At 40.1% G+C, this 24,336-nt stretch overlaps 1 protein-coding gene across 2 annotated transcripts; it reads right to left on the bottom strand.

Annotated features, from left to right (window-relative positions):
- Positions 1–859: 859 nt before the first annotated feature.
- Positions 860–22,878, bottom strand: VPS39 (VPS39 subunit of HOPS complex). Of its 2 annotated transcripts, XM_064714346.1 has the most exons (26): positions 22,699–22,878; positions 20,946–21,011; positions 20,153–20,179; positions 19,658–19,722; positions 18,849–18,891; positions 17,782–17,876; positions 16,494–16,592; positions 15,709–15,801; positions 14,387–14,570; positions 13,759–13,879; positions 13,315–13,435; positions 12,418–12,547; positions 11,154–11,296; positions 10,171–10,314; positions 9,464–9,605; positions 9,114–9,200; positions 7,070–7,143; positions 6,396–6,494; positions 6,053–6,170; positions 5,448–5,576; positions 4,882–4,984; positions 3,972–4,017; positions 3,480–3,629; positions 3,192–3,326; positions 2,540–2,631; positions 860–1,294 (listed from the first exon to the last, which is right to left on the bottom strand). In XM_064714346.1, the coding sequence occupies exons 1-26, from the start codon at positions 22,769–22,771 to the stop codon at positions 1,219–1,221; spliced, it is 2,655 nt and encodes an 884-aa protein (XP_064570416.1). In that variant the 5' UTR covers positions 22,772–22,878; the 3' UTR covers positions 860–1,218. The 2 variants fall into 2 exon arrangements, with proteins under 2 accessions (XP_064570416.1, XP_064570417.1); XM_064714347.1 differs by lacking the exon at positions 20,153–20,179.
- Positions 22,879–24,336: the final 1,458 nt, after the last annotated feature.

Genomic DNA, 24,336 nt, shown 5'->3' with positions numbered 1-24,336 from the left:
ACCACGATGTTGGGAGTCAAACATTCCCTCCACTGGGTTATTTGCTACTGCTGCCTTTTCATTACCACTCCACAGATTCTTTCTGCAACAAACATTTTGTCCCTCATACCAATCTGCTACTGATTAATGTTTCTGAAAAAATAAGTTAGACAAAAATATTACAGTCTAGAGTGAGTATGGTACAATTTAGTTCTTGTGTCAAGACTTCTGGCCCAAGAGTAATTTTAATAACAGTACCAGCCTGAACAGGATGCAGTTCTAGAGCATTTCAAATACACAGATGTTGAAACAGTCTGGATTTTACTTCACTGTTGGAAAGTGAACCAGAGACTAAAGAATTTATATACAAAAGTCTCAAGCATAGTCCAGAAGCTCAAGCAGTAACTAGAGTTCACTCCTTCCAGAAATTGCTTTAGAGGGTGTTCTTTGCTTTTTCCTTTGAGTGCAGATGTGAACTTCTTCCAACAGTCTCTGAGCTTCCACTCACACTAAGAGTGAACACAGTCAGTGCAAACAACACACAAGTTAATTCAATTTATAGCTCTCAAACTAAAACAAAAAGGGAAAAAAAGCTTCTTAGTGGTATCTACCATTTCTCTAATTATCTCCTGTGAAACAACTTACCAGAAGGTCAAGCAAAACCACCGAATACCAATAGAGAGTCCTTTGGCCAGCACTTACATAATTTCTGTTGCTGAGATAAAAGCTGCACTTCCTAAGTCTAGAAACAGACACAGAAGCCTCCTCTATGATAAACACTTTGTGATCTCCATGCAATGCTGATATGGCTGCAAAGACTTTCAGGGAATTTTCTTTTTTTGAATAAATACTTACATACAAGGCCAAATCACAACATTGCCACCCTAAGAAAGTACATTTTATTGTAAAGACTTGATTTGTGGTGAACGTCCAACAGTTGTCTCACGATTCATTTGCAAGGCTGGAGTGTGTTACAAAAGTCACTACAAAAATCAGTTTCTATTCTTCATCTGAGGACTGAGAGGTTCAGTGTACTTGCCAGCACTGTAACAACATGGTTAAAGTAATTTTCTAGTAAATCAACATTGCTGGGTAGGTACAGTCAGTCCACAGATACAAATGATTTCTACCCAGTGTAAGAGAACCTAGCAACAAGCCTCAAAACTCTCAGACACATCAACTTCTTTAGTTATCAGTACTGAATTTTCTATAAATGTTGGGATTATTGACATGACAAGGTCAGGTGTCCAGTGTGTTGACTTCTTTGGAGCAGAAATAATGCACAACTATTGCATTAGGGTATCGAGCAAATGCGCTGTAAAGAGAACAAAACACAAACATCAGCTGTCAAGACAAACATTGTTTTCCACATTCAAACAAGAGCATCCAATTTGGGCAGAATTAGAGAGAGACACATGATAGTGACACTTTTTTAAACTATAGCCTGAATGTATTAAAGAGAAAATAGAGAAAAGAATTCTATGGATATTGCAAGAGGTTTGCTTGGAGGTTTTCAAAATCTATTTTCATTTCTGCAGGCACATTTTACTTGGAAGTCACTGGTAGCAAGTTAAAGGGGCTAAGGGGCATGCTTCAAAATCTTACTGATCTTAACAGTACCAGAAAACTTCTATACAAGCAAAACAATATTGCATATGCAAATTTAAATGCTGAAGCTACATGTTGAATGTTAAGAACAAAAAATTGAATATATGTAGCAATATTTAGACTGTGTATTAAAATGTTTTGGGAAAAGAACGTTTCCCTATCATTGTTAATGCTACTCATATCTCAGAAGGGCTCCCATCAAGAAGAAAATAATGACTGAATCATGCAGCATTTCCCTCTACTTGAAAGAAAAAAAAAAAAACAAAACCAAGTGCAAATAAAATTTGCACTCTATATTAGCTACTAGAAATGGTAGAAGAAAAGTTCACAGATTTATAGAATATTCTGAGTTGGAAGGGACCCACAAGGATAAGAGTCAAACTCTTAAATAAATCAGTACAGTGATGGAACTCACAAGCCTGGTGTTATCAGCACCATGCTCTAACCAACTGAGCTCATCTCAGGGTCACTGTCATCCAAATAATCATGCAAATTAGTTCTACTTTTCAACATCCTATTGCATGTAGGCTACAAAACATAAATCAGTCAGGAAGCCATGAAGCCATCAGATATAGAAAAGTACACATGTATCTCAGCCTAACATTATATCTTCCTCCCCAATTCTAGTTAAAAAGCAGGTTCTTAGAAAGGCAGTGTTCTTACAAAGTTTGCAAAATTCAGTATGAGGACCAATTTCATGCCTTCTAGAGTTATGAAATAAGAACTCTTGGGAGTTTCTTAAGGGGTTTTATTCTCCTTTGTTGCAAGGAGGATTAAACTCTTGCAGCAAATTCACTGACCAAAGTTTTAAAGTATTCCTAACCATTCAGCTAATTAATGTAATTTGTAATTCAAATACTCTTCAAACAGCTCCCCCATATTGCTGTTCTCTCTGGCTATACATACATCCAGTTTTCCAACATTCTTAGTTTAAGTGTACTAGATCTCTCACCTGTTACCTATCTTCTTTTTACAAACAGTGCACACCTTCTCCTCTGTAATTATGCACTTGACTTGCTGATGCAAGATCCGCTCCTCCTGGACCTAAAGGAGGACAAAAATCCCAAGCTGCTCAAAAAAGCAATGCCAGACCTTGGTCTGATGAAACTGCAAAGCATCACAACATTTAACTGTTAGTGGCTGTATCTACATTACCAACTTGTGCAGGACAGAAGAAGCTGCTCTGTGGAGCAGAGCAGGTGGTACTGAACACCCAAAACCCACACTATATGAATCACAGGGTTTTACTTTTACCTTGGTCCACAGCCTAAGGCATTCAACCACTAAAGGGGTGTTAAGATGAACAATTGAACTGCATTCCCCTGGCTCACTTCATTGGAAAGAAATCCAGTCCAAGCTGTCTGAGATGATTCTGCAGTGCACACCACAGCACAATGAGCAAAGACAAACATCTCATCCAAACTAAAATGAATGTACACACCATCTCCTGCAAAAAGGATGTTCAAGCTACATAATTCCCATTTAATTTCAGGCGCATTACAGCACCATCTAGAGGACACCCATCCCCCATAAGAAACAGTAAATTTCAATTTGAACATATTTTAAAACATTATTCCAATCAATAACAGGTGGTGGATGCTTACCCTCAGAAACTCTGCATGGAGAAGGTTCTTGAGCACTTGATTAAATCTTTTCTTCTGAGCATTTTCTTCAAGTACTTTCTCTAAGAAGATGCGAATCTCACTGATCTGTGTGTTTGCTGGGAGTAGGTTTATTGCCTGGAACAAAGTTAGAAAAAGTTAAGGATGAACAGAGACCAAAATAGAATAGAAATTGACACATTTAGATTGACACATTCCATTCACTGGCCTACTCCAGGACCTTCTGTAGTCTCCTGCCAACAGCACAGAGTACTTACAGATCTGACTTACCTTAGTGGTGTCCAGTTTGCTGTGGTGCAGTTCCAAAACCTGCAGAGCAGCCTGCAGATTGGCTTGAGGCTCCAGCACCTCCATCTTGATGGGTCCCAGGCAATGAACACTGGGTGGGGAGAGATACATGCGCAGCAGGGACAGATACACCTGCAGCACACACAAGAGAAGCTCTAAAATTGCTGCACCTATCCACAGCTGACAGTGCTGGTAAAACCCAGCAATGGTACTAAATTATACCCATGCCATCCAAAATTGTCCACTGCTCATTTAAACAGCTCTTAATGTATACTTAAATCCAATGATACAGTAACATTCTCAAGACAAAACACCCTACGATGATCTAGGAGTTCCGAAATTCCAAGAGATTATACACAGGTTCCTATACACTACACAAACCCTGAAGAAGTCTATACAGAGCAAGAACTTTCAAGTCGTGAACAAGGTATATATATAGCCTTCTACTTCCTTACTGAACAAGAAGCTACTTACATCTTTGTTGCCATCTTTGTTTCTGTCATAATGTTTATGGCAATAGCTAGAAGAATCAACAGAGAAGAATTAAGACAAATACGGAAACAGTTACAGGATCCAAAGAACTAGTTTACAGAAATTAACATTTAATTACTACTGAAGTCATCCAAGTTAAGTGACTGTACATCTGATTCAGATCAATTCATCAAACTGCACATCAGGATTACACAGTTTACTCTGCATCACGATGCTGAGAGAAGCAAAGTTTTGTGCAAGTCTCCCACTTCCAATCAACTTTAAAAGCTTTAATGCAGAAGCCAAATTGAATTTAGCTGTGTAAGAAAAAAGAGGGGAAAGATATCCCCAATCAACACATCACAGCATAAAAATCTATGTGTATGTATATCTAATTAGTGTATCTGAATCACAAGCAACTATGTTGAACAGGTCCCCGTGTTCAGAGACACCTGCCAGTGTTGGGTAATTCTATTTTTACCTGAGTACTTCTGATTCACTCAGGAGGTTCCCTGATACAAAATACACAGAAAAATGCTGTATTTTCACTAACAAGAGTTATTTTTAATGTGGGCTAGTGAACATCTCTCCAAAGAGAAAGGAAGCAAAACAACACACAAGATCACAGACTAAGGACAGTTGTAAAGTATTAACTCAGTGATGGTGGTCATATTTCTCTAAAGCACAATGAGAGCACAAAAAGGCAAACCTCAAGGGGCCAGCAAGCAGCATCTGTAATAAACAGACACCCAGAAGAGGTTCAAGGCCAATAAAATGTGAAAACACAGAAGATCTTGAAGACTTACAATGTTCATGTCCCACATATAGCAACATTTCACTACATATCCTATCCACACAGCAATCAGCAAAGTCTTGCAAAAATGCAAAAACTCTAAAATAAAGAAATCCTTACTTTTCAGCCATGTTGGTGTCCTTCAAAATATGAACATAAATAAACAGAGCTTGCTCATGCTTCCCCATTCGACCCAAGAGCAGAGCACGTTCTTCTAGGAGACCTAGTGATAGCATGAAGGATTAAATCAATAGCTACACAGAGAAATTACAAAATTCGTGCCCAGACTAACAGAAGGAAGTATTAATCTGTGCTCAGGCTACAGTATAAGTTACACTGACACTCTAAGCCTACATTTCACACTAGTCTCAGAAACCTTTCATGAATTCTTAAGTCACCTTAAGGAACAACCTTCAGATCTATTGCACAACTCGGGGTCATCACAAAGTTAGGCTAACTAGCTGGGAGATGCCACAAGGTCTGAGGGCAACAGTTAGAGGAATCCTGCAGAAACTGGTAAACCCAATTGTGCCAGCAAAAACAGAGTTAGGACACACACCAGTGGTCTACAACTACAGATAGGGTCATCTTCTCTATTTGTAGTTACCATGACTCTGTGATAAGTGAGGAAGTTTTGCTGTAAGCAATAAGCTAGGGTTTAGTTATCCTACAGAAACAGAACTCACCATCAAAGGGGAAGTCACTGATAAGTCGACTAGGTTCATAGCAGGTGGACTTCTCCAGAAAAAGCAGCAGCTTCTTCCGGTAATCCCCCAAGTCTCCTCCTTCCTCCCCAGCAGGCACTGGAGCTCTATCTATATGAAAGAAAACAACATTAGCTAAATTCTTACAACTAACTCACTACACCAGTCTGTACTAGAAGAGATACAAATCATTATGAAGAGGAACTTCATGATGATAGAACTGTTACATGGGTTGGAGCTGTCATGTACCTGCCAAACTAACTTCAGCCCCTAAAAACACATCACATGGCTGGTTAAAGCAATACTCGAGTTATTCAAAACCCTTCCCTACCCTTAACATGCAGAAGTCAGGGAGCAGTAGCTGCCATTCAACTTAATTGTGAACAAAGTGTTGCTTGGTCCTTTAAAAGATCTCTTGAGAGGCAATAGACTAGAGTGTCCTACAAACCCACATGTTTTCCAGTTCCCTCCGTCACTAAGGTATCTTATGGTGGATCTCAACAGGGAAGGATTACAACATGGTATATGAAGGCTCCCCTGTGCTCTCCCATACTCCTGGTCCTCCCCCCAGAAAAGGCTAGACATACCTGCAGGGAAAGAACTGAGATATTCTTTCATTAAGCCCTGCACTTTCTCACAGTACAGCTGGATCAGACAGTTGTGGAAATCCGCTCCAGTTTCTTCCCAGACATGAATGATGTGCTCCTGTAAATACATGTTAAGGCTCAGCTCCAGACACTTCCTTTGGGATGTAGTTCTTTATAAGGAACAGTTCCATGCTTGCCTTTACCAAGCTTGACCTCAGGATTTCGTGTATTTTAATTATGCTTTCTTTGCCCAACAGACTCCAGCTCCTGAAGAACTAAGATCTTACAGGTAATATTTTGTTTTACTCAAGGTAAAATGCAGTAGTAGAGATTGAGCTCTTACCAGGTAAGGAATAGTCAAGCTTTTAAAATTTTCTATCAAGAAACTGAGCACTTTGTCTCGTGGCAAAGCTTCCACTTCAGGGAGGTCTTCTGTAAATATCTGTTAAATAAAATTTTATTCAGATTGGTGATTTTCTTTTCTTCAGTGCCATAGTATATTTTTCTCTTGAGGCACTGAAGCCCAGCAATCCATCCATGTTCCAAAGAGTAAACAAGAAATATAAAAAAAGATCTGAGCAGCTTATTCAGGCACTGCGAACTTACTTCACATCTGAAAAGACTATCAAACATCCCCACTTCTGCCCTAGTGAACACCCTTCTCTTACAGTGCCCAACACCCTCCAAATTCAGGGAGCCAATTTTATAAGGAAATCAATACCTGACATTTAAATACTCGATTAGGCTCTTGTGCAAAAGTGTGGCATCAATAACATGAAATGTTCTATCAAAGGTTCCTAGCTATTTATTATAAGGTGTTCCAAGAATGGAAAAGCATAAGAAAAAGTGAAAGACTGACCTGTTTTATCTACTGCTAACATTAGCACTGAAGCCAGAAACAAAAATTATATATTTAATTTGGTTTAGCATTAATGAGATTCTTACAATGACTTATCCAAATTCCATATACTGCACTGAGAAGGTCATCAGCAAGGTACCTCTTTCAATCACACTAACCTTCAGTCCATCTTCAGGAAAATCTCTTAGCACCCAGACAGAGTAGGAAAATACCAAGTGCAAGTTCTCTGTGCCTGGAATACAAAAAGCAGCAGTGCTCGTTGTTAAAATCCTAAATATCTATCTATTCTCAACACAAGCAGATGCTTTCAGAGCCAGCAAAGCCTAATTTACATGAAGAATCCAGTTGTTGCTCAAGTCAAGCAAATCACTCATTCCAAAGCTACAATTTCATTGCTTCACAAACATTATTTCAAACCAAAACAAAAATTAACTCAAATAGTAAGTGTCACCAAATGTAAAGAACTCAGCCCAAAACCAAGATGGGCTGCCTTAATCACGTTCAGAAGTCTTCCCTTTCAACTTGTTTTAATTAGGGTACAGAGGCAGTGAACTTCTCACTTGTGTAACTTCCTTCAGTCCATTTCCAGCCTGTCAGTCTAATGACTGCTACAGCAAATGGTCAAATACTTTATATCAAGTAGTAGAGCATCATAGTCCTGAAGTAACTAGCATAGAAACTACACGACAGGTAACAGCTTCTCAGCTTTTAGCAAAATGTAGGACTTGCCCCTTTAAAAAGAATACTATAGTTTGGACAATTTGGTTCACAATACTAATAAAGCATGCTAGGAAACAAGACTTTCCCTTCACCCTCCTGCTCAGAATCAGAGGCATTTGCTGCCTGAACAACATAACACAATATGACACCACCATACAAGACAAACTTAAAGCAACCCTATAAAAAGGCAGTCATTGTTTGCATTTCTCCATCCCACAATACTTAAAACAAGCAGCATCTTCATATTAGCAGAATTTAAAAAATATATATAGTTTTAAAAATGCACATGATGTGCACTGTAAAGTAGAACAATTGAAATAGTTCCCAGAAGAGCCAATCTCAAATTTCAGTAACAAAAGTGTGACTTGGCAAATGGCAGTAAACATGTGGGCCTGAATTTTGCTGAACTCTATTAACTTTCTGAATTTACAGGGCACACTGGCCTCACAGAGAACATTTAAAAAAAAAGACAGGACAAGAAATGGAAGTAAGACTGTTTTACATGAAAACTAACTCCTTATAAAGAAGCGTGACATTAATTAGAATAGCCCCCTGCCAAAACACTGATCAAGGTGTCTTTCCTAAAATTGCAAACAAATCAAACATGAAGTTAAAACCTACTCAAAACAGTGAGAGCATCAGGAGGAGAGGAGAAGCTCATCAAGTAACTACCAAAGCTTATTGATCAGTATACTCTAAGGAAAACACCACACTGCCCCACAGAACAACTGGCTCCCTCAGCACATAATGTAACATTCATCTGCACGGGGATTCCCACAGGCCACAGGCAGGGGATTTCTCAACTTCCTCAGTAACAAATCCTTAATCTAAATATGAGCAACAATAGGAAAAGGTTCTGCACAACATTATTTTAAAAGATAAAAGAATAATGCAACACAGAAAACTATCTACCACCCAAGTAAATAAATAATTCTCCTGCACACTGACAAAGCATATTGTTGATGGTCAATCACACATATTTGCTTTGATGCAATAAACAAGTGCTTACTCTATTGACACAAGGCTAGTATTAAATACCCATCAGTAATACACTTATATATACTTGACTTATAGCTGCCAGCCTGGAGGAACTCGCAATTACTTGAGAACTACCTAGAATATTGCATTTAATCCCCAGAAACTGACAGAAAAAGAGTAGATTAAGAACATTTTCTACTTCATTCAGAATTATTTTCTACTTCGCTCCTCATCGGTGGAAGAAAATTCAAATTATATGGCCCATTTTCTCCCAGTGGATATTTTAATCAGAAATAAGGAAAGTTTTACAAAAATATTTAATTTTCAATGAAACTTCAATCCCTTGAGCTAATACTTGAAGGCTGCATTACGCAAGAAACCAAACAAGATAACAAGGATACCCTTTCAGCTTGATGGCCTCCAGAAAGCTGCCAAACAGTAGAATAACCACTAAGCCAAACAAGAACAAAAACTCACAAAAACACTGCTCTTCTTCACACTCACCCAAATGCTGCAGATATTGCACTGTCCTCTCATGACCCTTCAAAGGGGAGTTGGCTTTCTTTGACTGATCCACCAGTACCTGTAATGCTTTCAAAAGAAAAGGAGTCAATTCCTTTGTAACTGCTAGCTCCAACATAAAGCACAAAAAAATGCATTTTTCCTGTTATGCTATTGAAGACAAACCAAAGTTTTGTTTTGAACATAGAGACCAAATTGTAACGGGAACAAAGATTTACTCACAAGATAGCAATTAAACAGCCTCTTCAGAATACTGTCTACTTACTGAAGTCAAAACACAACACAAAGAACACATGCTTCTAGTCCTCCTCCTCTCCCAACCTCAGAATTACCTTTCTCATGCAGACCTTTTTTCTCATACAGTATTATCAGCTCACTATACTTGTGTGCCTTCTTTAGTACATGCTCACTCTCCTCAATATGGCAGTGATTGTTCTCCAGACGTAGCAGTGGTGCCACCAGTGCTACATTTGTCTGCAATTAAAAAGGGAGCACTTAAACTTCACTGGAATTGCACCTTCTAAGTGTACAGTACAAAACACAAGCTGGGAGTGGGGGCAGGGGAGGAAGGAAGCCTCAGAGTGTAAGAAAAATAAGAAATGACAGTTTAATACCTTACAGTAAGGTCCACGGTAATTTCTGTAATTTTGAGGACAGAAAGAAAACAAAACACCAAAGCTACTCCCCTTCAACAACAGAGGTCAGGCTTTGAAAAACATCAAAACAGCAAAGATCCTACTTTCCTCTGTTTACCAGTATAAGGCAATAAAAGCATTCATTAGACCTTCAAAATACACAGCCATTTTCTTCTGACAGAGGCAGCAATCAGGGACAGACATATCTGCCACGTTACCTGAAACTGCTTCCTGACCAGAGAGGAAACTAGTTAATGCTCAATTTTACACATTATTTTTAGATCAAAGACAGACAGCTGTGTGAGCCTTTCTGAAGTAGCTCCTAATCCTCCTTCTTAAAAGTTTCAGTCTGAAATTCCATCAGTGCTCCCATGGCAAAGCCTCTAGGTCAGACAGAAACTCACATGCAGGTAACACTTCAACAGGGTGGTATCAATGATTTGTAGCAGCTTCTTTTTGGATTTGATCGTGGGTGTTCCTTCCATGAGGGGTGAGGTACTGGACTGATGATCAGAATCATTTAGCTTCTTCACTAGCTGACTCCTTTTCTGCAGGACATCAAATGAAATTTTAACAGGAAAAGGCCATGGATTTCCACATCTCACCTCAGCACATATAACCCACCAACTACAAAGACTAAATTAAGCCAATTTAATAACTTATTTTATTTAATCAACTGTTTCCCAAAAATTTTATTGTCACTAACTATTCAACACAAACCATATTCAGGTGTATGTATTTTGCATATTTGCATAGTTTTGAAAAATGTCCAGAGTCTTGAGAAAATTGTCAGAAGGAAATTCTGTTAACCTGAGCAGACATTTTAGAGAAGTCAGGAAACATTTTGAAAACTATTTAGATTTTGCACTACTAGACTTAAAACCTATCCTACTTCAGGCACAAGCTTCCTTTTACTCTACCAAGGATGGCAACCAAACAATTCAGGTTCCAGTTATGACAAAATAAAGAGGACAGGAACTTGCAAGGCTCATTAATTCCCTTCCACCTTTTACTGCGTGCCCTCAGCCTATCTCATGGACAGAGCGCCCTTAATAATAATCATTGAACAAAAACAAAAAAATGAAGTGCTCAAATTTTCTTCAGCAGGATACTAGAAATAAAATACTGGACTCATAATCAGATCCACTCCATAAGGAAATTTTGTCCAATCACACGTGATGTTTTCCACATATCTGTGGGGTATCTCATGTGTTCCACTTCCCCTGCTCACTCAGGGGCTGCTGCCACATTTTCCAGCCATTAAGACAGCCCATTAAGGCTAGCATGACAGAGCTGGGCTAGGTGTACTGTTTCCAGCACATCAAAGCTAACAAAGCATGCTAGAACTGAATAATCCTGCTCTAAAACCAGGTAGAGGAGCACTCACTTGAGTTAGGTAGTCTATCAGAGCTAAATGTGCCTTCTCCAGCTCTGCCCCAGAGAGCCCTGGCAGGGGGTTGGGATACTGTAGCTGTTTCCTGTAATCTGTGGGCAGGAGGTCAGGATACAGACCCATCACATGAGTGGGATCTATGCAAAAAATAACTGGTATTAGTAACCATTCATATTATTTTTACAAACTTAGACTAAGTTTATCTTTCTAACAGAGCAGTCTGCAGTCTACTTGTACATCCACAAGGTTCTAGAGCTTAAATAAAATTTGCTCATTACAGAAAAGAAGCTAAAACAATGCAAAAGAAGCTAAAGCAAAACATGTTTCGAAGTCCAAGCACAGGAATTTCCAACCTGTGCACTTGGCACACTTAGAGGACAAGCCATTATTACAATCTTACTGCTCTACTTGCAGAGTATTAACCTACTAGCATTAACCTCTCTGACAGTAAGACAGAATTTCTAGGAACACAATGTTTTATGCATCTCTAACTAATGCATACCTGTTTTCACAGAGTTTAAGCAAATTCAAAATTACTATCCTCTAATTCAAGCTCAAAATATTTTGAGTTTTAAGCCCTTGTTTTTCACTGTAGTTTTGCAAAATAAAAACTAGGTGTCATGAATAAGCTTTAGGTTTAAATGCACATGAGAATTCTGTCAACAGTAAAAAGAATCTCAGTCTTAAGCACTATTCTGTGGTACAGCTCAGTCTTCAAACCCCTCAGAGACAACTGAGACTTCCAAAAGGACAGGAAAGCTTCCTGGTTTCAGCATCTTGGCTAAACCAAGGGTTAAGGGTCCTCATCTGAGTCCAATGATTTTTCAAATCTACAGATGTTGCATATCTTTCATTCCAAGCTACAAGTAGGCTTTTAGCAGCCGCTGAAACATTCAGCTTCAAATGGTCTGTGCACATGCTATGCATGCTTTAAATACCCTACAAAACAAATATATTCTGTAAAAAAGGGAAAAACTCCTGATTTAACTTAATTTACTACGTGCAGTTTATTAAGTATTTAATTGTACTTAATTGTGTAGTTAATTAAGTTATTAAGTAATTAATCACCAGTTCCACCCAAAAATAACTAAATAGCTGCACAGGCTATTTGCTGTTCACAGGGGATTGATGTGCACAAGATAGCACTGTTTTGAACTAAAACAAAACAGAAAACAAACAAAAAACCCCATAAAATAGCCAGTGAGCTTGACTTCATTCCTCCTAACTGAAGTGATTCAATGCCAACCCAAGCATTTACCTGTACCAAGCTTGGCAAAAACTTGCATGGATTCATCAAAACGCTTCTGGCAGAACAGGTTGAAGGCAAAGAGGTTCTTTATGTGGTGGATTTGTTGTCGCTTCTCACTATCTGAATCATCTTTCATTTCCTGCATACAAATTAAAAAACATTAAAAACTCTCAGTTTACAGAAGAGAGAAACACCCTAGAGAATTAAGAGGAGCATTATCCTGTGGAGACAGTAGGAAGAAAAAAAGATAATGTCTCCAAGTGAACACTGGTGGTGCCTGTCTGTGCTTATTGTGTGTGTGAGATAACCCACAAGATCTGAAAGTTACTTCTGGTTACCTCTATACCTGCTCCATCACAGAAAACATCTCTTCATTCATTTGCCTTTTCAATGTTTTTTTTTCAAGTCAGCAATTCAAAACGCAATTAATTAAGGGGAGTTTCCAAAAACCAAAAAATTTTAACGCAGTAAGAGCAGTATAATTAAACAGACTGCATCAGTATCTCTAAGAAATTATTGTTTCAGGAGTAGTATCATGCAAAAAAAGGTCATGTGACAACTCAACTCCAAAATACGCTGTTTACAAGCAGTCTACAGATTCTGTAGCCCAAATGATTGCAAATTCTAAAGGAAGGTAGCATATCAAACAGCTAAGAGATAATCTTTCATGTACAAGATGATTTCTCAAAATCTACACCACAACAGATAAATATGGAGTAATGGCAGCACAAAACTAAAACTTAAAAGTTTAAAAAGTCTAGAGTTTACTAGCTTGTGCAAAGTGGACAGTTGGGAGGTTATACTGACTGATTACTGGACTCATTACAGTTCAGGAGATGGCAAACATCCCTTTGTGTACTTTTGCACAATTGCATCCACTGCAAACTCAAGTTCTTGAGTACTTACTGCCAACTGCAAAGCCAACTCAAACTGTTTGTCCTGCAGAAGCTGCTGGATCTGTGTGGCTATGGACACCGGAATGAGCCTCCAAACAAAGTGATTACTTGCCACATATATAATGTTTGTGCTGTAAACAAGACAAAAAATGTCAATTACTAAGATTCAGTGCTCAGAAAGAAGCAATACCCTATCCTAAAAGAATCCCAATCCTATAATAGAAACATGCATCAATACAAGAGCAACTGGAGCATTACTGCAAAGCAGAAAGAAGACTGTATCTCCTGTGTCACAAATTCTTGAAGACCCTCAATTCTACCCTTTCCTCCTCAAGGTATGGCCTCCACCAATCTCCATAAAAACCCAACAGAAAAGCTGCTCTTCTCCCAGTTTTTCAGCGTGCCACATGCAGCCAGCCAGTCAGACAAGAGCGGCAGTGAGTTGCATCAGTACCCTCCAGAGGTGATGAAGCGCGGCCTCTGCAGCTCGATGCTCTGCACCAGCAGCCGGGGCTCAAAGGTGCGGATCTCCACGTACCTCGGCAGGACAGCAATGATGTAGGGAGGCTGGTGCTCTGCTCATGAAACAAGGGAAACGTTTCAGCTGATTGGTCTCAAGCATTCCTGGAAACAAGCTATGACTTAAGGCTTCTCTTCAATTTTTCACCCCCCTGAAATGTGCCCCTTTTACATACTCGAAACAAAATTCAGTGCCTGACACTGACAGCAATTTGCTCACAGAATACTACCAAGCCTTTTGCTCATCCTTCACCCTAATCAAATTCTGAGGCTCCCAGATCTACAGTGCTTTAACACACTACCTTCCATTTCAGACCCTGTCCCTGTACAAAAGATATGGACTACACCTATTTTATGAGAGAGGCCCACAGACCACAAGCAAAGAAGGCTAAAAAGCAAAACCAAACAAAACCTTCCCCAGAGTACAACTTAGAATACTGTAGAACCTGCCACACTCGAAATCCAGCTGGTTTCACAATACTGCAAACATAATGATTTTATCACATACACAAGAGTAAAGAATTAAATTTAAACAAAACCAAAAACAAACTGCTACTTCTCACCCATGGCTATAGGAATATCTGTCCAATTCAAGGCACATTTCTGAGTACAGACCCCTTCTTCATTAAGCACAACTGTTAGATCATCTTGGCCAACTGCGACTTTTCCGTCTGCTACAGGAGCCACCAATGGCTCCAGCTGCTTCCCTGTGGGAAACAGTTCTTTGATGGATCCTTTTCCATCCACCTAGGATAAAAAAGAACATAAAAAGAAAAAAAGTGTTTTGCACAATAACCTTTTCTTCAAAGCTACATAAGACTAAAGCGAAAACCCCTAGATGGATTTTGCAGCCCAGGATAAACACTAACAGGACAAGTGCAAATTTAAAGAGTTTCTGCATATCCTAATTCATCCTGCTTATACATCATTCTGAAGTAAAAAATATTACTTTTATGTCTGAGGTGATGATAGCAGCTGAGCACATCATTCACACCAGTTTATCAAATCCATTATACCACAGCAGCAAAATTATCTAAAGTGTCCAAACCCCTCATTTAGGCCAAAACTTTTAACACTGTTTTATTCTGGCATGAGTGAGCACTGCCACATAAAAAAAACCAACTAACTAAAAGCCTAGAAGCCTAGCTATTTTCCCCTGAGCACCTGCACAACCACTTTGATCACTAGAATGGCAGGAATCAACATCTAGGAGAGCACTGCAGAAAGGCACCCCTTCTTCTGCGAGCAGCATCAGCTTCAAGTGACTGTAAAAATTATGTGTGCTTTTCCTTTTGACTATACATCACTGTTGCCACTCATGTGCATACATGTGCATGTGTGGTGCACCTCATCTCCATCCTATTTTCCCGTAATATCTGCCAATTATAAAGGCAGAAAGAAGAATAAACTATAGCTGTAAATGAAGTCTAAGTGGAAATTGCAATAGTAAATTAACAAGTTCAGAGGCTTTCAAACAATTACAGTTCAGCTAGAGAATGAAAAATGAAAGAATGGGTAAGCTTCACTGATGAGTTATTCTTGGTCTCTTTGTCCTTTTAATCTCATTTCTTAATACATTAAATAAAATGCAAACTGAGCTTACACACACTGTTGCCAAAACAAAATATACTTTCCCCAATTCCTTTTTTTTTTGCAAGAGCTGCAAACACTGGTCTCAACAGCAACAAACAGAAAATTACTTCCTGACAAATATCCATTTAAAAGGACAGGCTTAGACTGCCCTTTCTAAAGTCACAAATAGCAGAAGTACCAGATGCTGTTTTCCATAAATCTGTAAGCCAAATTCCTGAGCACAGGAGCAGCCTCCATAGTGTCTGCTGCTACCCAAATCTTCTTAAAACACTATTACACTGCCCCATCTCACCCGTATCAGGTAATAGTCCCTCTTGAAGCCTACACAGATGGAGTTTTCACACCAGGCCATAGACTTGGGTACATCAGGTACACTGAAGTCCCCCTGAGGAAAACAAGTTAAACTGGTTGTTAGGAATAAAAAGCAAAAGTCAAATCTGTGAACACAGAGTGTAACAGGCTGCTCTCTTGTTGACACCATATTCCCCACCACCTATGCCCAGCATCTACTGCTCAAGGAATGGCAATATTCAGCAAAAAGGCTAGACTAATGTACAGCAAACAAGTGTGCTCTGAGTTAACTGATCATTTTTAGTAGAAAATTTTCTAGTAGAGGATTGTAGCTGAAGAGGCTCTACCCATTTCAATTAGTTATTTTTTCTTATTCTAGTATTCACAACTGCAGCTCTCTACATTTGTCAGAAACTATCTTCTTAGTGATATACTTAGAGTAGAAGTGACATACTTAGAGTAGAAGTGCACCCACTTCTATGTTTTTGCAAGGTATGCATGCTTATATATTTCACTGACTTGAAAGTCAAGTACTTAAAAGTGTACTACAACCAGAACAATAAAATACAGGACACAGCTCTAACTTATGAAACTATAAATGCCATTAACTGGCATTGATTTCAAACATGTGTTTTCGCTTCTCTCTGCTGTTCCATTGTTAAATTTCTGCAGAACCAACCATCAATGCTCTGAAAGTCAGCAGTGCCTCAGAGTAACATGGCAAGCAGTGAAGAGCAATGACCCTCCCTGCTGAGACATGCTGGCTACAGAAAGAACACAACTCACCTGGAGCTCATGGAACTCCCGGTCCTTCCAGAAATAAAGCTGGAGCTTCTTACGCACTGCCACACACATCCTCAGCACCTCCTCCCCTGTATCTGATTGCTGTGAAAACAGACAGACCTAACTCACAGGCACTCATAGAGAGCCAAGTCAGCTAAGACAAGGCCAAAAGAAGCCTCTGCTAGAAGCAAAGCTGTCCACTGAAGAGCAGCTTTGTTCATCCATAACAGAACTCCCCAAAAAAGGAAGCATGGGAGGTGGCAGGATACTTAAAAACTAACTTTGACAGGAATTGTGACATCAAGGAAATCCAAAAATCTAAGAGAGCACAAAAGGCATACACACACACAAACAGAGGATAAGTAGAGAGCTATCAGTCCAACCCCTGAACTAGGATAAATAGCTGGAACTCCATGCGGTATAGGAGAGGTGAGGATATGGAATGCAAAGAATGTGTTATACTAACAGATAAAACCATTAATAATCTAATATTCTAACCTGCTGGAAAAGTTTCTTGACAAGAAATACTAGGAAAGCTAAGTGCCTGGACACACAAACAAGAAGCCACTTCGCAATGACCAGATGTAAAGGTACTTTGAAAGACATTCATTTTCATGTCTAAAAAACCCCAAGTACATCCTAGAAAATATTTAACATTATGCTCCCATGGGGCAAAAATGTAAAGAATTATAAAGGGCACTAAATCATCTCTTCTGATTATGAAAAAGGTGTCTGAATGATATGGGCAGGCTAAGAAACTCACTTGACTAGAAATTGCTCACTCAATGAACCAGATCAAATGAACAGAGGACTGGCTACACCCTACAGAACCATTTTAAGGCTTCAATCTACCACAACTGCTCTAGAAGTCCTTGAGGCAATAAAGAGAAACAAAAACTTTAAAAAACCCAGATAGAATTGCTTGCAGAAGGAAACCACAATGAGCTAGTCCACTGGCAATGCAAGGAAAGAAAATGGCTTTTATATTAATGGGACCTTTCAAAAAAGAAGAGTCAAAGTCATAGGACAAAAATGCTTTTAAGTCTTGTATGAAAAGTTCTGTATCAAAAGCTGCAATCACAACAGGCACAGGAAAACACCTTGTGAAGCAGAGTAAGAAAAATAATTTAAAACTGTTGCCTTAAGCAAATGCAGCAGGTACTAATTTTAAAAAGCCCTAGTACCCAAGAAATTTTCATCTAACACAAAACCTAATCCATACAGCAATGTGAAAGATGAATCTTTATTACAAACAGTAAAGACATCTGTGCAGCTGTATTCCTTCCCTTACCTGGAGATCACAAGTGAAGAGAGATGCACCTTTTGCCTTTGAAATTGTGGTGATTTGTTGAAATGTCAACAGGTCATGGACATAAATGTTATTTTCTGTTTGAAACAAAACTCCAATTATTATTTCATATTTTATGTAGAGGCGTTGCTAATTCAAACAAGTTACCATATTTTATGTTCATATAAAAAAGAACTTGTGAAACTAAGAGCTGCAAGAAAGGAAAAGAAGTGTTTTCCCAAAAGCTGAAAAATGCTAAGGCACATACAAATACAAATGCAGCAAAGAAGACTAACAGCAGCATTGGTAAAACTACAGGAAGGTACGCTAACCAGGCAGGGGAAGGCAGAGTGGAAGGGACAGCAAGCAGGCCAGAACAAAACAAGCTCAAGAATGCAAGATTGCATGACAAAGATCATTCTGAACTGGCTCCTGAAATTAGTGGAAAATGAACAGCTGAAAATGTAGCGTACTGTTTTTGCATGCACAAGGATGCAAGCAGCAGAAATCTACAAATACTGGAGCTGGAAGACTTGGGACTTGGAGATCATAAAGAAGTGAGTAGTAATATAAGCAAAAAAAGACACTAGAAGATCCTAAGTTAAAGAAAGCCAGAGCCAAGCAAACTTTAATCTTCCACAAGACACTAAAAGATCACATCTGAATATAAAGTGAATTTGGTGCAAGACATCAGTGATAAGTTTGATATATCCAGCAAATTTAGTCAGAAGTTTCAGTGCCTATCCTACAGTGTACAGATTCACATGCATGCATATACATGTACATACAGGGGCCAACACAAACTGTATTTTACACAGACACTTTAGAGCATGCACGTGCTTCTTCATTCCTAATCACAAATCAGCATTAATGCTTTGTTCTCCCAGCTGGCAAAGCTGCTTCTCATCTATGCTGCTTAATGCTTCCTCTGCAAAATGCAAAGCTTAAAGCCACACAATGACTTCTCAGCAACCAGACTACTATGCTGGTGTGTGGAAAGGGTGCCACATTCAGACAAGTAACTGCATCTAGAGGAACTCATTAAATATAAAACACTTTTCTTCACTTACCTAATAGACTGACTAAAATTTTAAATTGAGAAACAACGTGGATCTGAAAGGGAGAATGCTGTTAGTGACTCCATTCATAAACTAAAACTCTCAATAAGGTTTGATTATAGTCTAAGAAAATCTCAAAACAATAAAAAAGGCAGTTTTCCATGAGCAAGCTTCCTTCAGCTACTGCAACTCTTTTCAGTTACACTGAAAAAGGTTTTCAGTGTAACTTTTCACAAGCTGGCATTTGCAACCTAAACTGATTGAAAAAGGTGTAACGTTGTTATGCTACTAGTACAAAAAATACTTCTAAAGCACACACAGAGTGCTGCATCCTGAGAGATGATCCATAATCTTTAAGGTGTTTTTCCTGGAATCAATATAACCATTGAGTGCAAATTCTCAAAAAAACAAAAAATGGCAGCAAGACTGGCAGTTACTTTATTTCTACATTTCAAGTAAGTGGAATTACATTCACATTCCTATAGAATGTCATCTGAGAGTCAAATAATACATTACAGTCTGTTGATGTATTACCATCACTCTTACAAATATTCATAGTCAGAACAATTGAGGACCTATTGCTAGCAAACGCCAAAAATAAACCTGCAAGTTCCAATTCTTTGGTTTCTGCTTTAGCAATCAAACCAAGCTTATTCTGTTATGAGAAGAGTGGGCAAAAACATCTGGCTGTTAAACTTCTAAGAAAATCTTTAGCTCTGGGAATTTGTTTTGTTAAGCACAGCAGAGACTGCAGATGTACATTTGATATTTCATTTATTGGCTGAAAACTGTTCCCACATCAAGAAGATGGTATTTCCTACCTGTTGAATCTTCTTTGAGAAGTTCTTGTTGGATTTCTCTAGTGTCACTTCAAACCTGTTGCAACCTATCAGAAAGATTGAAGAGGGTATGTAAACTGAAGCTGCTCATGACTCTGTCTTACATTAAGTATATTACAAATAATTATGAAAGCAAACTTGGCCACTTAACACTGGAAGACTAACACTTAAACACATCTGTGTCTAAATGCATCACAGGGTCTTCTACAGAGTCAGGTGAAAACATAAATTACACTTCTTGTACCCAGCTGAGAGCCTCAACAGTAGTTACATTTCTGCCTTGCCCAAGTTTTACATTGCAAGCATTATATTTAAGTAATTTGAAACCCAGAAATACAAAGATACCCATAAAGATTTTATCCACACTACTCAAGTATCAGTAACTTAAAATCCTAAGATGCACATCACTGGAAAACAGACATGGAATAAAGACTACACCACAAGGGTTTTAAAGGAGTTTTAGGGAGAAAGACTTACAGACACTTTCTGATGACATAACCTCTCCTGGCATTGATGCAAAAAAGGGGGAGAAATTTACCATGTGAGATAAGACACTAGCAACTCAAGACTAGCATATTCCAGCTGGACAGACAACCTACAACTTTCACAAAAATCAACTGAATTCAGTCTCTAGAATCCAAGTAGCTACAAATTAATATCTTTCCAAGAGCTGATGAACCTGGAAACTTACATTTGGTGTTTACTTTCCTGTGTCATGCTACAAAATATTACTGCATTCAAAACCATCATTTCCTACATAATAGCAGGCAATGTGAAATACAAACATCTTTAGAGAAAATCAATTTTAACTAAAGCAAAAATAGAATAGTTCTATTTGTGGCATTCCCAGAATAGACTATGAGCACTTAGGACTCTCAAAGAGGCAGGGAAAGGGCAAATACCTGACAAAACTAGTTAGTATTTATCCCTCTTCCCAAACATGATGGTCATGGACCCAGTGAATGTATTTGCTCTCTCACTAATCCAGTCATTAAAAGATAACACACATCAAAAGTCCAGCAACTCATACACTGCACTGCTTTTACATATATTTGTACATATATTTGTATGTATTCATAAAAATTAAAATTGCTTACTATAAATTTAAACACAAAGAAACCTGAGATAAAACACATTTTACATACATGAAATCTATACAGGAAAAAAATCAGCAATTAATCACATTTATGTTAAAATCACTACAGTGCTAAAAGTGCAAGAAATAAAAATAACAATCAACTTTTTTACCCCATTCTTAAAATCAACTTACCTACATCTTTCTTGATCCTGTAAAGCAGAAGATGACCTTGTTTTGTACCAACAAGGAGCCATTCCTCTAAAAAGACAGGAGAAAAAGAGTCTAATTAGTTCAACAAAATTTGCCCTTCACAGCTGTGCTGGTTTTTGTTGGGGTAGAGTTAATTTTCTTCACAGTGCCTATTATGGGGCTATGTTACATTTACCAGAACAACTGGAAACTTGCATCAAACACCAAAAAGAAATTTCTGTAGTGACTACACAGGTCTCCTACCATCTCTCCAGTGGGAGTGCACAGAAGTAGCTTTAACTCTCAGGAGAGGACAGCCAAAGAGCAGGCAGTAAAACAGCATAAACAGCCTGGCCATCACACCAAACTGGCTCATAGAGAAGTAAAGACACAAACCACTGCATCTTGTGTGCCATCAAAAAAAGCAATAAACTATTCTTCAGACATTATTACCTCTCAGAGAGGAACTGTGCTACATAATGGGAAGTACTGTCAGAAAGAATAACATCAAGTTTACGTGGGTTTAATTGTTAAGTTTTTTAAGTCAGGTTTTTAAAATGCCTCTCTGAAATAGTCAGCTATGTTTGGAAGGAGAGTGTTGCAGCTTTGCTTTGGTTGGACAATCAAGAATCATTCAAGATTCATAAAGGAGGGCCTTTTTATACAAACTCTAAGGCACAGTTTCAGACTCATGCTCTTTGCAGCACTTATACCATACAAAAAGCATAAAATCTTTACAGGCTCATGAAATATGGCTGAATTTCTTCCTCACTGAATATCTACAGGAAAGCAGCGTACATGAATATTTCCTTTTACATCTAGTACTTCCTCATCACCAAAGGAATTTGCATTTTAATAAAATCTTATTTCCTGCAAGGTCTTTCTTCTACTACTTGGTAGAAATATTGTAGAGAGAGAATTACGCAACTTTTTTACAAAACCATACTGCTATACGTCTGTATGTTTAGGGTTTTTTTCCTAGTTCAGCAAAATAAATGCATTCAAAGAGAGAAAAATATAAAAGCTGCAATGCAGGAATAAACTACCTTCACATCCTCTCCAGTACATAACTCCATCATAAACCTCCATGAATAACAGGAGCATTATCATTCAGGATACAATTCTTAAAACAACTAATCAAGTTCACAATTGTGGAGTGTGGAGTTTTTTAAATTGTCGATTTTGCATGATGGTGCTGATTTTACATCCAATGGCACCTGGTCACAGCTTTGAAAAGCCTTATCAAGCCTAATCATTAGGACAGCTGGTGCAGTCACCTGACCAAAATCTTGACTCTCCAGTATGCCCAAAAATAAAACCCACAATTATATATCATTAACACGTCCAAACGTATTCGAAATCTAAGACTTCAACACACCACCGGCCCTCCAAATCAGGTTTAAGTCACTACACAGGGAATGCTTTTTTGGCAATAAAGTAGGCAGCCCAGGGTTACAGCCCGGGAGTCCCGGCAGCCTCCCCAAAGCCGGGCTGCGGCCGGGCGGGCAGGGCAAGGCAGGGCAGGGCAGGGCAGCGGGGCCCGCGACCGCCGCCGCTCCCGGGAGCGGAGCTCGGCACCGGGGAGAGGCTCGGGCGGGCGGCAGGGCCGCGGCCTCTCAGGGTGCCGCCGGCCGGGCCGGGCGCTGCCCCCCAGCCCGGGGCGGGACAGGGCAGGGCAGGGCGCGGCAGCCGCACGAACGCTGCCGGGACGGAGGAGCGGAGCGGCTCGGGCTGCGGCGCGGCCCCTCCGGCTCACCCCAGGCCGCCAGGCAGTCGATCTGCAGCGGCAGCTTCTCCAGGATCGGCACATGCTCGAAGGCGTCGTGCATGGCGGCCGCTCCTCTGGCCCCGGCTGCCGCCCGGCCCAGGCACAGGCGGCACCGGCGGGAACGGCCCCGACGGAAGCGCCCCCGCGCCCGCGGCTCCCGCCCCTTCCGGCAGCGCCCGCCCGGCGCCGCTTCCGCACAGCGACTCCGCCCGGCACAGCACCGCCCCGCTTGTCCCGGCTCCGCCCGGCACAGCACCGCCCCGCTTGTCCCGGCACAGCACCGCCCCGCCCCGCTCGTCGCGCACCGCCCCGCTCGTCCTGGCTCCGCCCCCGCCAGCACCGCCCCGCCCGCCGCGCTCAGCTCGCCCAGATTGTGCCTCCGGCGCCCCGCGGACTCCTCAAGGGTGCTGGCACTGTCCGGGGGGTTCCACCAGGAACGGCGCTCTGTCCGAGCTCCAAAAACGGGGCTCTGCGCCGGCATCAAACAGCCCGCCCCGGGGGCTCGGGCGCGAACGGGAAACGCAGGTCGGCACGGCATCGAGGGGACCCTGACATAAGCCTTATGCATCTTCATAGAGCCCGAAAAGTGGACAGGCTGTAGGAAACTCTCGTCTTCCCAAAACGTCACTACAGGAAGTGTCCGGTTGCTATTGACTACCGTAAACCATAGAAAAGTCACCCGGATGCAACGGCAAAAACTGACCTGCATAAGCAGATGAGCACAGCGAGGCCTATCTTGCAAGCACATGTCTATTTTTTGAGGTCATAAGTTTTGTTTTAATGAACTTATCCTATTAACTCGGCCAGTGAATATCAGTCTCCAGGAGGAAATCTTTCTTGTTAGTCTGTCCCTTCCAGAACCGGCCACGGTTGCATTTATGTTTGTCATGGAGAGGTGCAACGTTCACAATCACTGACCTAGAAACTAAACTAACTAAACCGAACTCAAAAAGCACATGGTACTAAATTCTACAAGCATCTTTACCAACAGAGACCACTTTTAGAAAACAGGGACTGAGGATGCTCTGTGCTGGAAAATCAAAGCACAGGAATGGGAGAACAAGCATGGCATTCTTGCATCCAACTTCTTTCCTCCTCGGGAATGAACATTTTGTGCTTAGCACAAAACTGTGCTAAGTCAGATCCCTCCTCACGGATAGCAAAACTACAGATTTCCAAAGGTCTTATGGCTCAGGCATATAGCTGTCTTTTTTAACCAAGGATCCCACAAAAGGAAAAGGGACATGGCACCAATTAGTGAAATGAAATGTATCAGTAACACTGGCTAAGAAAGACTTCACATGTTTGTAGTCCAGAGAGCAAATTATTTGTGAAGCATTACCCTCTTCAGACTTACAATGTAGCATACAACTAAAATGCCATATACAGTGAACATGAGGATAAATAAAGCCCACAAACTCACACACCCTACATCTGCAGAATAAGATAAACATAACCTTCCCTAGGTCTTATGATCCTGACTCAGTGGGTGCCTATCAAGCCTCTGGCATTTCTTTACCAGGGCATGTGATCTCTTACTCAGTCCCTCCTTTGGAGTTCCTAACAGGGACATCTTGTCACCCTAACAAAAAGCTGGTCAACATCATCTTCTTCACTGTGTTTCCA

This window comes from Zonotrichia leucophrys, chromosome 5 (assembly GCF_028769735.1).
Source record: "Zonotrichia leucophrys gambelii isolate GWCS_2022_RI chromosome 5, RI_Zleu_2.0, whole genome shotgun sequence".
Lineage (NCBI taxonomy): Eukaryota > Metazoa > Chordata > Aves > Passeriformes > Passerellidae > Zonotrichia > Zonotrichia leucophrys.
The sequence above is the reverse complement of the archived record's forward strand: the minus strand, read 5'-3'. Positions and strand labels throughout refer to the sequence as shown.

What these genes read in the sequence shown, in the direction of transcription:
- VPS39 (XM_064714346.1), bottom strand. Translation starts at nt 22,771, where the DNA reads ATGCACGACGCCTTCGAGCATGTGCCGATCCTGGAGAAGCTGCCGCTG. An exon ending in CGCTTCATCACCTCTGGAGG is followed by an intron (nt 13,436 to 13,758) that starts GTACTGATGCAA and finishes TCTTGTTTACAG; the next exon opens with CACAAACATTATATATGTGG. An exon ending in TGTTGAAGTGTTACCTGCAT is followed by an intron (nt 9,606 to 10,170) that starts GTGAGTTTCTGT and finishes TTTTAATTGCAG; the next exon opens with ACAAATGTAGCACTGGTGGC.